Consider the following 12584-nt stretch of genomic DNA (forward strand, 5'->3'; position numbering starts at 1 on the left):
TATAGGACAAGCATTTGGCAAAGCCATTGTGTAAAATCATCATTTTTAATCACCTCATCCTTTTGTTACTTCCTCAAGTAGAAGAAGTTTTCAACAGTTATATCAACTAATCCTGACCCCAAAAATCATTTTTTCCTCTGGTAAAAAATTGTAGTAAAACATAAAGTATTCCAGCACATTGTTGAACATACTGAGATAGAAAAAGATGAAGAGCTTGTTGGTAATTTCACTAACAATTGCCCTATCTTGCAGGAGTTGTTGCATAGAAAGCTAATGGGTGACGGAGAAATTTCGAAAACAAGATAAAAAAATTACTGGTTAGAACCTTGTGTATTCACATATTGCAACATTCGATCAATCAAGAAAGGCATACGATCATTCTGAGGGAATATTAATTTCACATTAATTTAAATTTAAAATATTTTCATTTGATGATCTAGCTGATGAAGTTATCTAGCTGGATTCATGAAACTTTTGATTGTTTATAGGAAAATAAGAATTGATCTAAAAAAACTTGCCAAAACGATTGTAAAAGTTTTCGATCCACTGAAAAGCCTTGAAATGGGGGAACCAGTTGAGGTAAAATTGTGTTATATTTAAAATCTCGAAATATATATATGTTTGATACTCACCGTGCGAATGTACAACCCTGGAATTGATGAGTGAGGATCAGAGGTGCGTAAACTCGCATCGGAAAGAATCATTTGGCTGATTTCTTCCGAGTTTAATTTGCTATTTGCAGATTGAATTTATCTTCGTTCCAATCATCATATCAATGTTTAAAAAACGAAGAAAACAGTTTTGCATTGATGTTTTCCATGCCTTGCAGGAATAAAATCACAACAACGAAACAACAGAACGAAGTTTATCGTACACGAATGCTCACGAGCGATCGTTGCCCGACGGACCGAGCTAACATTCCTCGTACCGCACCTTTCTCTCGCTCCTTTCCCGTTCCCTTGTAGGCTTTCACTTTTAGCCACGCCCCCATGCGTTGTCCGATTGATGTGTTCGGCTGCCGAACAAAAATGATTGTTTTTAGTCCGCAGAACTGTACGTTCGTTTCGCTGATGATTCTCCCTATTGCTGCTTACTCCTGCCGAGTTTACCCGAAGCTCCCTTCTTGATGCTTTCCGAATTGAACTATCGATAGCATCATTGCAGTTTGAGTTTAAAGCGGACCATAGACTACACACGATACAAACATATTTCACGCGAACACAAACGATTGCTGGCAAAAACAGCAACAGCAACCAAAAAAAACATCCCTACCCCGGCTGGTAGGATGGTTTGTACAAAATATTTCGATCCCTACCGATTTTACTCCAACCGTTTGGGCGCTCATTCAAGCAGTGCCATACACGATGCAAATCGTGCTCACAGCGACGAAATTTCATCGAATTTCATCGCATTTGTACAAATGTTGTGCAGTCTGTGGCCCGCTTAACGAAATAAAATCGTTCTACTAAGAAGGGCAAAGTGCGATTATGAAGACTCGCGATTTTAACATCTCTGGTGAGGATTTGAATATCTTGTGAGAATGACTGAGGAGGGAGGGGAAGCGATAGCTAGTGCTAACGAGCCACCCGACGACGACCTATGGTTGCCCAGCCAACCTGCTCGTGATCTCCAGTTGTCACCCGAGCCTGGAGCCGATTGGTCTGAGCGCGAACGCCGATCTGTCTAGTTTTTTATGTAGAGATTTCTAATTTGTAAAGTTGAGTGAAAATTGAAAATAATTATTCGCATGTAGTTGCACGAAGTCTATGCTGGCCTGCGGATCCGAGGCCGACCGAACCCGCTTGTCCAGTATTAACAAGGTCACGATCGACGGCGACGAGCTGGAGATAGTCGAAGACTTTGACTATCTCGGCTCACTGGTGACCGCAGACAATGACACCAGCCGTGAGATCCGGAGGCGAACTATCAGCGGAAGTCGTGCCTACTATGGACTCCACAAGCAACTGCGGTCGAGAAGACTTAGCCCTCGCACGAAGTGTAACCTGTATATGACGCTTATTAGACCGGTTGTTCTCCACGGGCACGAGACATGGATATTGCTCGAGGAGGACCTGCGTACACTCGGAGTATTCGAGCTTCGAGCGACGAGTGTTAAGAACCATCTTTGGCGGCGTACAGGAGAACGGAGTGTGGAGGCGAAGGATGCCCCACGAGCTCGCGCGACTCTACGGCGAACCCAGTATCCAGAAGGTGGTTAAGGCAGGCCGGATACGCTGGGCGGGACATGTTGCGAGAATGCCGGACGACTGTCCTGCAAAACAGGTGTTCGCTACGAATCCGGTAGGAACAAGACGAGCGGGGGCGCAACGAGCGAGGTGGTTAGACCAAGTGGAGCGTGATCTGGTGAACGTGGGGTGCTCGAGAAATTGGAGAACGGTTGCTATGAACCGAGTGAATTTTAGGAATTATGTTCGTCAAGTTATGTCGTGAGACGGAATACTATGTAAATAAATAAAGTAATGTAGTTGCATCAAAAATAATATATTCCAAGATACCTAGCTCTTGAAATTTTTCATATAAATGCCAACGGACAATCTTTTAACAAACCTTAACACCATCTACTGACAGAAAAGGTCAACATTTCTCGATAATTGAATTTTTCACTTGTACCCCTCGTTCCGGGGGGTTCAAATGCACTCTAATATGCTTATGTTCACATTTGGAATACATTTGCAAAATGCACTCTAACATACTTTCACCTATTTTTGGAGAAAAGCTATGCCACTGACTCAATTTAATTGAGAACCTGACTCGTTTTTGCGCATTCAGATTCCTCAATTAAAAGTAATAATCTTCAATTAAAACAGATAACTTATTTATCATTGTTCCTGATTATTGATTCCAAATTCCACGGAACAGTGCTGAGGATATTGCGATTAAGGGTTTTGATGACTTGGCCAAATATTTATTTTGATTAGGATCCTGATTTATGTTATAATACAGATTATTTTACCAAGCTCTTAATTTAATTTATTCTAATTCATCATTTAGAATTTTAAAACTATTTCATATCAGGAAATGCTATTTCGTTTTTTTTTTCAAAATCAGTCCTTTCGGTAACAAAAAAAAGTAGAAAGTAGTGTTTTCTAACTGTCAATAAGATTTAGAAAAAAAAATTCAAACCTGTCCACGTGGACATCCGGGGACGGGGTACGTGTTTGCCAAACGTTCACGTTTGTCCACGCAGGGGGAGGATGGGGGTCTAAAATTTCATTTTTCTATCCACGTGGTATCTGAACGGCCCCCAAAGAAAAAAAAAAAAGCTTTGAATAGCGCATGACGACTCTGATACCGAAAAACCGTGCTAATTCTGGAGAACCAAGACCACGTAGAGAAAGACCTCAGTGTGTTTGTTGTGCAAATGAACCCTCAAACTGCTAGTTATTTCCGACCGTGTAATATAAATTGTTTGTTTTCCTTGGCGTGTTTTACTGAATAGTTGCATTTCTGCCGCAGCATTTGATGGTGGCGCTTTTGGATTTTGTCCGTCGATTTTCGCAAGAGTTCCGAATCTTGTAATGGATAATTTTTGGTTGCATGCTGTTCTTGATACAAGGTATCGAAAATCCCCTCGGAAATTCAACGAAATTTAAATCGGGAAATCGGTCCGATATCGTGTGGTGGCAAACAACATGGAACTTTGCCATTGTTTTTTTTTGCATGCGGTTTGATTGGGGAACTCCGGGCCAAACAGTCAACGGTGAACGTTGGGATAGGACGAGGATGCTATCGAAGGAATCAACCCAGGTAATCGGTCCTCTTTCCAGCCAATATACATAAAAAGAAAACAAATAATAAAGTATAATCCTGTTTTTTTGTTACTTTTTTCCCAGTTTAACTTTTTCTGGGAGCAGAACGGAGAAAAGAAAGGACGCAATACCGGATGTATTGGAAATCGGGTGAGAGATGCGGACTCTGAAGGTAATTTTACAAAAGAATAGTTGGCAGCAATGGAGGCTCTTTCAAACTCCATGGACTGTGATGAATTGCGATCATTGTTGGTCAAAACGTTGAGGATTCGGAATGATTTCCGTGAACACAATGATACAGATGGAATTTTAAAGGCGTTTGTGTTGTTTTCTACAAAAATCTTTTTTAATTACTTAAATTTATCGACCTTATCGGTTAAAAGTGATGTCCTTTTTAGTAGGGACATCTCAAGATTATGAATTTCTTTATAGATGGATAGAAGGTCATATGAAATGAAAGATGGTGAAAATGAGCTATAAAGGTAGAATTTATTTAGAAGCATTATCATCACATATCAAAATTTTGTCCCGCACGGTCCAACTACTATGAAGTGGTAGACAGTGATGGTTTGAATCATTTGACTTAATTTTGAATCATTTGCTTATAACTTCTTTTGAAAACATTTTTCCCAGAAATGATGTTCTAAACTTTAGTAGAACTAGATCTTAGCTGCAACTTTTGTGACCAACACAAACCTGTATCTCTTATGCCTTATGAATGAGAAATCGAAAAGTTTAAATTTTTGAGCAATGATCGTAATCACAATCATTTGGATTAGCGGGTTGGATTAAATCCTACAATTCATACCACATTGAAGATACATATTTATGACATACAAGAAAGTTGTAGCTTAGATCTGTATCTACTAAAGTTTAGAACATCATTTCATGGAAAAATGTTTTCAAAAGAAGTTATAACCAAATGATTCAAAAATAAGTCAAATGATTCAAACCATCACTGGTGGTAGATACTGATAGAGTTTCATCTGTCCCAGGACATTGCTTTTCACTAATAAGGCCGATAAATTAAAGTAACAAACATAAATTACGATGAGTATTCTTTTTATAGTATTATTTAATTTCAGTTTAATTTTGAATTTCGACTTATGTACCAGAACAATAAATCAATATAATTGATCTAATCTTCCCTACTTGTTAGTTTTGGATGGGCACTACGACACTGTTGAAATTGTGCTGAATGCTAATTTCTGATAACTATAAACTTATTTCTTTTTCAGTACACATTCAAGGATTTTTAAAATTTTTATCTCTATTGGTACATGGGAGACAGTGCTGCAAAATTTCAGTGTCAGCTTTCAATATTCAATTGAATTTATTGCAGTGTATCGGTCAGTTCAATTCCAACTGGATTCATACGAGAATGAACAGAAAGCTCAATCCGAAAGCAAACTGCACTCTCATTCACCAATCGGAAACACCGATTGTTAGTATACATTCAGGCTCTTTGCAGGTTCATGAGATTAGCAAATCTTCATTTTCAGTTTCAGGCAAACAATGCTGATAGTGATAAAAGCTTCATTTCAATATCATTAAGTTTAGTCGAATGGTGACAAAGCTTGGGCGAATCGACTCGCTAGGCTTGCGGAAGAAACTATGTTTACGACAATCAACGATGAAATGAATTATGGAAAAACCTTTCAAAAATGCATTTTATTTGAGTAGTCGTTTTTTTTAAATTTTTTTCTCTAGAACTTTTCAAAACCCTTTACGATTGCAGGTTAATATTATGGAATACTTATGAATTTGCTTGTGAAATTAATCCGAATGCAATCAAATTGATTCATTCATGGGGTGGTCATTTTATCTATCACAAGGATGATCTGAGAAAAACTTATAGAAGGTTAGTAAAAAACTTAGACAATAGACAAATAGACAATATATTTTTTCAATCAAGACATTGTTTCTAAAATACTACCCTTGAGAAAGTTGTAGTAAATTCTGCATCAGCTAGAAATTTCTAACCTGCGAAGCCTCCCGTCCCTCGTGTTTTCATTTCAAATTCCAATTGCAAAAATGGCAAAAACAAATGTCTACCGAAATTGTCAGCAACTTTTGCTGACACTGATTGAATGCTAAAGCTGCATTCACTGATCGAATACAAAGAGCGAAAATCGCTATCGTAGCAGTCGAGCGAAACAAGTTTGTTCTGGTTCACGAATGAGCTTTCAACTGACTGACAGATATATCGACAAAGCTCGACGAAAGCATGAGAATGACTGAATTGAATTTGTTGACGTCTCGGCTCCATTCATGTCAGCTTGATCTTTCTACACTGATAGAAATTCAAAGTCATTCCCGAGCAGACATTGATGCCCAAATCGATAGCGAATTGAGATTAAAATATGGTATCAACAGCAGAATGATAGCGTCATTTGCTATTAATCTTTAAATGATAGCAAAACTGAGCATTATTATGGCTTCAATAATTTTTTTCCTAACAGCTAGCTGAGACCAAAACGAGGTACTAAAAGAAAAATTTTGGCAAATTTTAGTGCATAATTTTAAAAGATAGCGAAACCAGCCATCATTAAGGTATCCCTTTGAACCAGAGATTAAAATAATAACATAAATTAGACAAAAAAGTCCATAGAAAAATAGGCATCATGAATTTCTATGTTCAATGAAATTAAACCAGAAAAAGAAATTTTTAAACAAAAACGTAAGCATATTCGACCATCGATTTCCTACGATTGCAAAATTTTCCTTCATAAACTTGCGTTTATTTGTAAACATTCAAACTAAAATAAATTGTTGCGATCTGGAACAGCCTGAAAAAACCTTCTTGGAACCATGAAAGAGACGTCTTACAAAACCCTTTAAGTGTTCGAGTTTTGTCTAGCAGTGGTTTTGACATGAATTCAATTTATCCAAGCCTTCCAATCTTCTTACCTTTTCCTGGAATCAAAACGAATTTGTTTAGAAGGTAAGCTAGGTAAGCTCTCGTTCATACCAGCTGTTCTCAAAACTATAATAACTGAAAAAACTGTTATAAAAAACTAGTGGTTATTTCAAATACGCTTGTTTTTGTTACCTGTATAAAAAAAAATTGAAAATTTTATATCAACCGGTTGGTATCGGAAGTGCCAGGTGTTCTGACTGGTAAGGATTTTTCCTTATTTACGAGAGACTGTCCTGATTTAAAAAAAAACTCTTGAGTTGTCATGATTTTTGAAAATTGGTCTCTGAAATGCCCTGATTATCATGAAAACAAATGAGATATTATGGAATAATTTTGAGAAAATCGAATAGATCTATACTAAAATTTTTAAACCCATTCAACAGATGGTGATCTGATATGAACTGCAGGCCATTTCCATGAACCAGGAGGTTTACTAAACAATCCTGATTTTTTGCTTCACGTTGTCCTTTTCTTTGGTTTTTCTTTATTTGAAATGGCTCTGGGCTCATACCTCTCCGCATTTTCCTGACCAAGATGTGTGTATATATAGGAGGTGTTACCGAATACCAAATTCCCGATTCAGCCATTGTGGCCATTTAACCTATATGCAACTGCGGAACTCATGGAGTTTGTTTACCAACAAACCACAGAAAAGCTGAGCAAATAATCTTATGTTTGTAAACAAACTCATTGAGAGCCCCGCTCACTTCTAGCCTACTTACTGTAAAAGTGGGAGAGCCTCGTGTTTCAAAAAACCTTGGTCCTGACTATTGACAGAATCACCTGGCACCTCTGGTTGGTATAAATTCCGCACCATGCAGGCATAACTTGACCGGAAAACGAAAAAGGGCGAAACTCACAAATAAAAAAAAACTGAGTTCTTAAAACATTTCTTGATAACAAACGAAATGACCAGTAAACAACTGAATATTTGCACTATCTTAATTGTCATGAACAAAATATTTGATTTTTATAAAATGTTCCGAAATATCAAACATATTTTTATCGCTTCAAGTTATTACTGAACAGCCCCTTTTCAAAACAGTTTAACCTTTTTTCTGCTCAAGGTATGAAACCGGCTGCTGGAGACCACGTCCGAGAATATTTAGCTTTCAAAAAGGTGAGTTTCAAAACGAGATTTTTTTTATAATTTCAACATTGTGTTATGATTCCGTTTTCAGCCCAAGTACGCAATAAGAATGCATAGCTCGGCAGAAGCTACGGGCGACAACAATTTTGGCTGTTAACATGAGTGTCACGGCTTAACGTCGTGACAAGGTTATGTGATTCGGTCGGATAAAAAACACTTTCCCGTAGCAGTATGAACAGCTTTAAAGCTAGAAAATTTCTTCATTTTAGATAGGTTTTATCGATGGCTTTCAAGTTACTTACAATTTAGTGCCTTATAGTTTCCAATTAAACGTAGTAATCAAATAACTCTTCAACCGATATTTAAACAATGTGTTTAGCAGTCTATCCACATGCTTTTTTCCCGCAATTGCAAGTCATATTGTTTTTATAGGTGTTGACGTTTTCCTCCTTCTTCGCCGGGCTCCAAGTGCAATGATTTGTTTAGGTTTCACTTAATAGGGCAGCCAGAGGGAATCGTGGCCGTAACATTCCCCCCCTGCGTAAGACGAGGTCACAGCTTCTAGTTCGGTCTTACCATCATCAACGACGTCGATCACTGCTAGGTTCCCTGCGGCTCGTCGAATACGGCCGTTATTCGTGCGTACCATCGCCTGTCTAACCTCCCCATCTTTTCCAGGGTAAACCTCTTCAATTTGGCCCCGAATCCAGCTATTGCGCCTTTTTTCGTCGGCCACGAACACTTAGTCACCTGGCTCGAGGGGTTTGGTTTTTTCAAACCACTTGGTTCGTCTGGCAATCGTCGGAAGGTACTCCTTCAACCACCGCTTCCAGAAGCTGTCAGAAATGGTTCTGGCAAGGTTCCAGCTATTGCGTAGGCCTTCAAGGGGATTTACTGGTTCTTGTGAGGGCATCTTGGCACCCGTTGATGAGCCCAACAGGAAGTGGTTCGGAGTGAGAGCTTCTTGATTAGTCGAATCGAGAGGTATATACGTTAGAGGTCGACTGTTAACAATATTTTCGGCCTCTAGTATGATAGTTTCTAGAGTTTCGTCGTCGGGGACCTTAGGCGCATCATGAAAGCATTCTAGAGCCGTTTTTACCGAGCGCACAAGACGTTCCCAGACTCCGCCAGTATGCGGAGCAGCTGGAGGGTTGAAGACCCATTTAGTATTCGTGTTCGTAAAGGATTCGGCACATCGTTGATTGATGTTCAGTAATTGCTCTCGAAGTTCATTCGCAGCTCCTCGAAAATTTGTGCCATTATCCGAGTAAATCTCAGCAGGGGCCCCTCGTCGCGCGATAAATCTTCGAATGCACATTTTACAGGAAGTTGTTGATAAGCTATGCGCGACCTCCATGTGCACAGCTCGGGTGGTAAGGCACGTGAATAATGCGATCCATCGTTTCGCATGAGAGCGTTTTACTTTAACGAAGAGCGGGCCGAAGTAATCTAAACCCACGAAAGTAAACGGTCGTTGGAACGCGACTAGACGCGCTCTTGGGAGAGGTCCCATCTTTGATTGAGTCGGATTTTTGTGATACACCTTGCACCACTGGCATCGAGCTGTCACGGTGCGAATCAGTTTGCGCAATCCAGGCACGTAGAACTGCTGTCGTAGTTCGTTGAATACGGTCTCGTGGTTACGGTGCAGATATCGACGGTGGTAGAAATCTACAAGAAGAAAAGTTAGACGATGGTTTTTTGCTGGACACTTAGCTTCGATCGGCAGGTTGGGGGCAGCGCCGATACGACTGTCCATTCTAACAATCTCTTCTTCATCGATATACGCCGACAATTTATACAGCGGACTAGCGATCGGCACCGCCCCCGCACGCTTGCCATTTCGGCACTTCTGCAACACAGCTATCTCATCGTGGAAGGTTTCCCGCTGAATGATTCGGATTAACTCCAGCTCTGCTTTCTTAAGATGCTCTTGTTTCAAATATTCAAGAGGAATAACTTGGTCGTCTTCTTTCCGCGTACATATTCTGAAGACATAGGCTATCGTACGATGTATGCGTTCCCATTTGCTGAACCGTGTATAATCCACTAACAATTCCTTACTCGTTTGATGATGAAAGCAGCTAGATCGTAGTTCTTCTTGCACATTCAGGGCTTGCCACTTCTGTTCTGGCCAAGTTGATTCTAGCTCCCACAGAAACTCAGGAGCGTGGAACCATCTGCTACTTTCTTCGAAACAGGGGCCATGTCCCCATTTTGTGGCTTCATCCGCAACGTTATCACGAGAGGACACCCATCGCCATTCGTTCAAATTTGTGGATGTTAGAATCTCTCCGATTCTACAAGCGATGTATGAATGATATTTTCGAGCATCAGCATGTATCCAGTGAAGCACGGTTGAAGAATCGGTCCAGTAGAATCTCTGGGAGATCGATAGTTGGTGGTTTTCTTGAATATAGTTTGCCATACGTGTCCCTAAAACAGCAGCTAGTAGTTCAAGGCGTGGAATCGAGAGTGGTTTTACTGGTGCCACCTTTGATTTAGCGCTTACCAGAGTACAGCGCGGAAAACCGCGGTCGAAATAGCGAAAATAGATAACACAAGCATACGCTTCTTCGCTGGCATCAACGAAGGTGTGCATTTGTATTGGCTGACAAGTTTCAGGTGAACCTTGTCCGAAGTAGGGTCGAGAGATTCGAACTTCACCAAGACGAGAAAATAGGTTTGTCCAGCGCTTCCAATTAGCAAACGTGCTATCATCGACTGGTTCATCCCACTTGCACCCGGTCTTCCATAGGGTCTGTATAATTATTTTCCCATGAACCACAAAAGCAGCGAGCATTCCGAGTGGGTCATACAGACTCATCACTGTACTAAACACTTGGCGTTTTGTTGGGCGAAGCATACCATTTAGTAGTCTGGTGTCCAGTTGCGGGAGATTTAACGTAAAAGTAAAAATGTCAAGTTTAGGTAACCAACGAATACCCAACACCGACAAAGCCTTTTCTGACGTCAGCAGACCAAGATCCTTCGAAGGGGTAGCATTAACTTCGCCGATTTCATTTAGAACGATCGTAGAGTTTGACACGAAGTTTCGTATCTCAAACCCTCCTTGAGAGTGTACATATTTAACCTCTTCAACTAGCCGGATGATTTCTTCTTCAGTATTTCTGCTATCTAGGAAGTCGTCCACGTAGGTTCCATGAATAATAGCTTCAGTAGCCGTCGGAAATAGGTGTTTAAATTCTTCGGCGTTGAGGTTTTTAATAAACTGAGCCGAGCAGGGCGAACAGGCTGACCCAAACGTTGCCACGTCCATTGTGGCAATTGTCTCGTATTTTTATTTGGTGAAACATCTCTTTCACGTCGCCACATATAGCGATTTTTCTGGCTGTAAAGTACGGATGGTAACGGTGTTAGGAGGTCCGGTCCCTTAAGCATCATCGAGTTGAATGAGACGTCTTTTACTTGGGCCGATGCATCCCAAATTAATCTTAGCTTTTCGGGTTTTTTGGGGTTTGAAACACACCCTAGTGGCAAGTACCAAGTTTTATTTGGGTTGGCCGACTTGATTTCGGCCGCCGTTGTTTTGTGGGCGTAGCCTTTCACCAAGTAATCTTCGATTTGTGCCTTCAGTTTACGTTCAAGTTCAGGATTTTTATAGATCCTTTTCTCAAAACATTGAAGACGCTTGACCGCCATTGGAAAACCATCAGGAAAGGCAGCATTTGCATTCTTCCACAACAACCCGGTTTCTAATCCTCCGGGGATACGTCGACTTGTAGATTCTAAAATCTCACGGGCTTGTTTATCCTCTCGGGACTCTAGTGTTGGTATATTTCCTACTACCCCCAAGTTATCTACCATGATGTATTCTTTCACTAAATCATGAAGAAAATGGTCTTCTTTTATAGAAGAACTATGTAGTACATTATGGTATCTATTTTCAATAGAATCGACACGCACGCACCTTGAGTGGAGTTGCTAAATGAACATTTTCGAGCCCAATCAAGACCTGGGGTCGGGCTAAGCTATAATCTTGAATAGGCAACCCTTTTAGATGTTGATAGTTCGCGGCAAGTTTTTTTGTATCAATTGATTGGACGGGGAGCTCCAAGGCATCGAGACGGTTCGCGCATTTTTCAGGACGTACTTCATGTTTTTCCCCTTCTCCGATATTTCTGCTTGAACTGTCTGGGAATTGTCTTCAACACGGGTTACGTTCCCAGTCCACTTCAGATGTAAAGGGTCTGGAAAGCCTTTCAACTCCAATTTTTGCGCCAGACTTGATTCTATCATAGTCACTTCCGAAGCTTCGTCGAACAAAGCAAATGTATCAACTGATTTAGATTGATTGTATATGGTAACTGGAAGAATGCGATAGATAACAGAACTGTTAACCCTGTGGTGGTTTTGTGGACTTGGAGGCGGGAGAGATGGTTGATTTTGTGGACTTTGAGGCGAGGGAAAGTGGAGTAAAGGGTGATGACGTATGTGGCATCCTTCGTATGTGCATTCCTTTGGACGGCGGCATGGCCACGGAGAATGAGCTTTTAAACAGCTTCTACACAAGCCATAGATGCGAACCATCTTCAAGCGTTCGTCAACCGAAATATTGTTAAACTTATCGCACTTATCTGCCCAGTGATTGCCCCCCTTCATTGCAGACCGAGCAAACCCTTCCGCTGCGCTGTGTCATGTTAACTTCACTTGGTCCTTCTCCTGACCGGTAGTCGCTATGATGAGCACAATTCTTTGGTTTTACTCCAGCTCCTCGCGACCTATTTTCTTCTGCTTTCGAAGACTTATAGTTAGTTCCTGGTGCTGTGTAGACGGTGAC

General features: G+C 40.6%; 1 protein-coding gene across 1 annotated transcript; it reads right to left on the reverse strand.

Annotated features, from left to right (window-relative positions):
• Positions 1-8522: 8522 nt before the first annotated feature.
• LOC129752789 (uncharacterized) lies at positions 8523-11063 on the reverse strand. Its single transcript, XM_055748565.1, has one exon. It carries the CDS (start codon positions 11061-11063, stop codon positions 8523-8525), a length of 2541 nt encoding a protein of 846 aa, XP_055604540.1.
• Between the last annotated feature and the right edge of the window lie 1521 nt (positions 11064-12584).

Source organism: Uranotaenia lowii, chromosome 3, assembly GCF_029784155.1.
Source record: "Uranotaenia lowii strain MFRU-FL chromosome 3, ASM2978415v1, whole genome shotgun sequence".
NCBI classification, from domain to species: domain Eukaryota; kingdom Metazoa; phylum Arthropoda; class Insecta; order Diptera; family Culicidae; genus Uranotaenia; species Uranotaenia lowii.

Bases quoted from the DNA above. Each gene is read 5' to 3' on its own strand.
- LOC129752789 (XM_055748565.1), bottom strand. From the start codon at position 11,063: ATGGACGTGGCAACGTTTGGGTCAGCCTGTTCGCCCTGCTCGGCTCAG.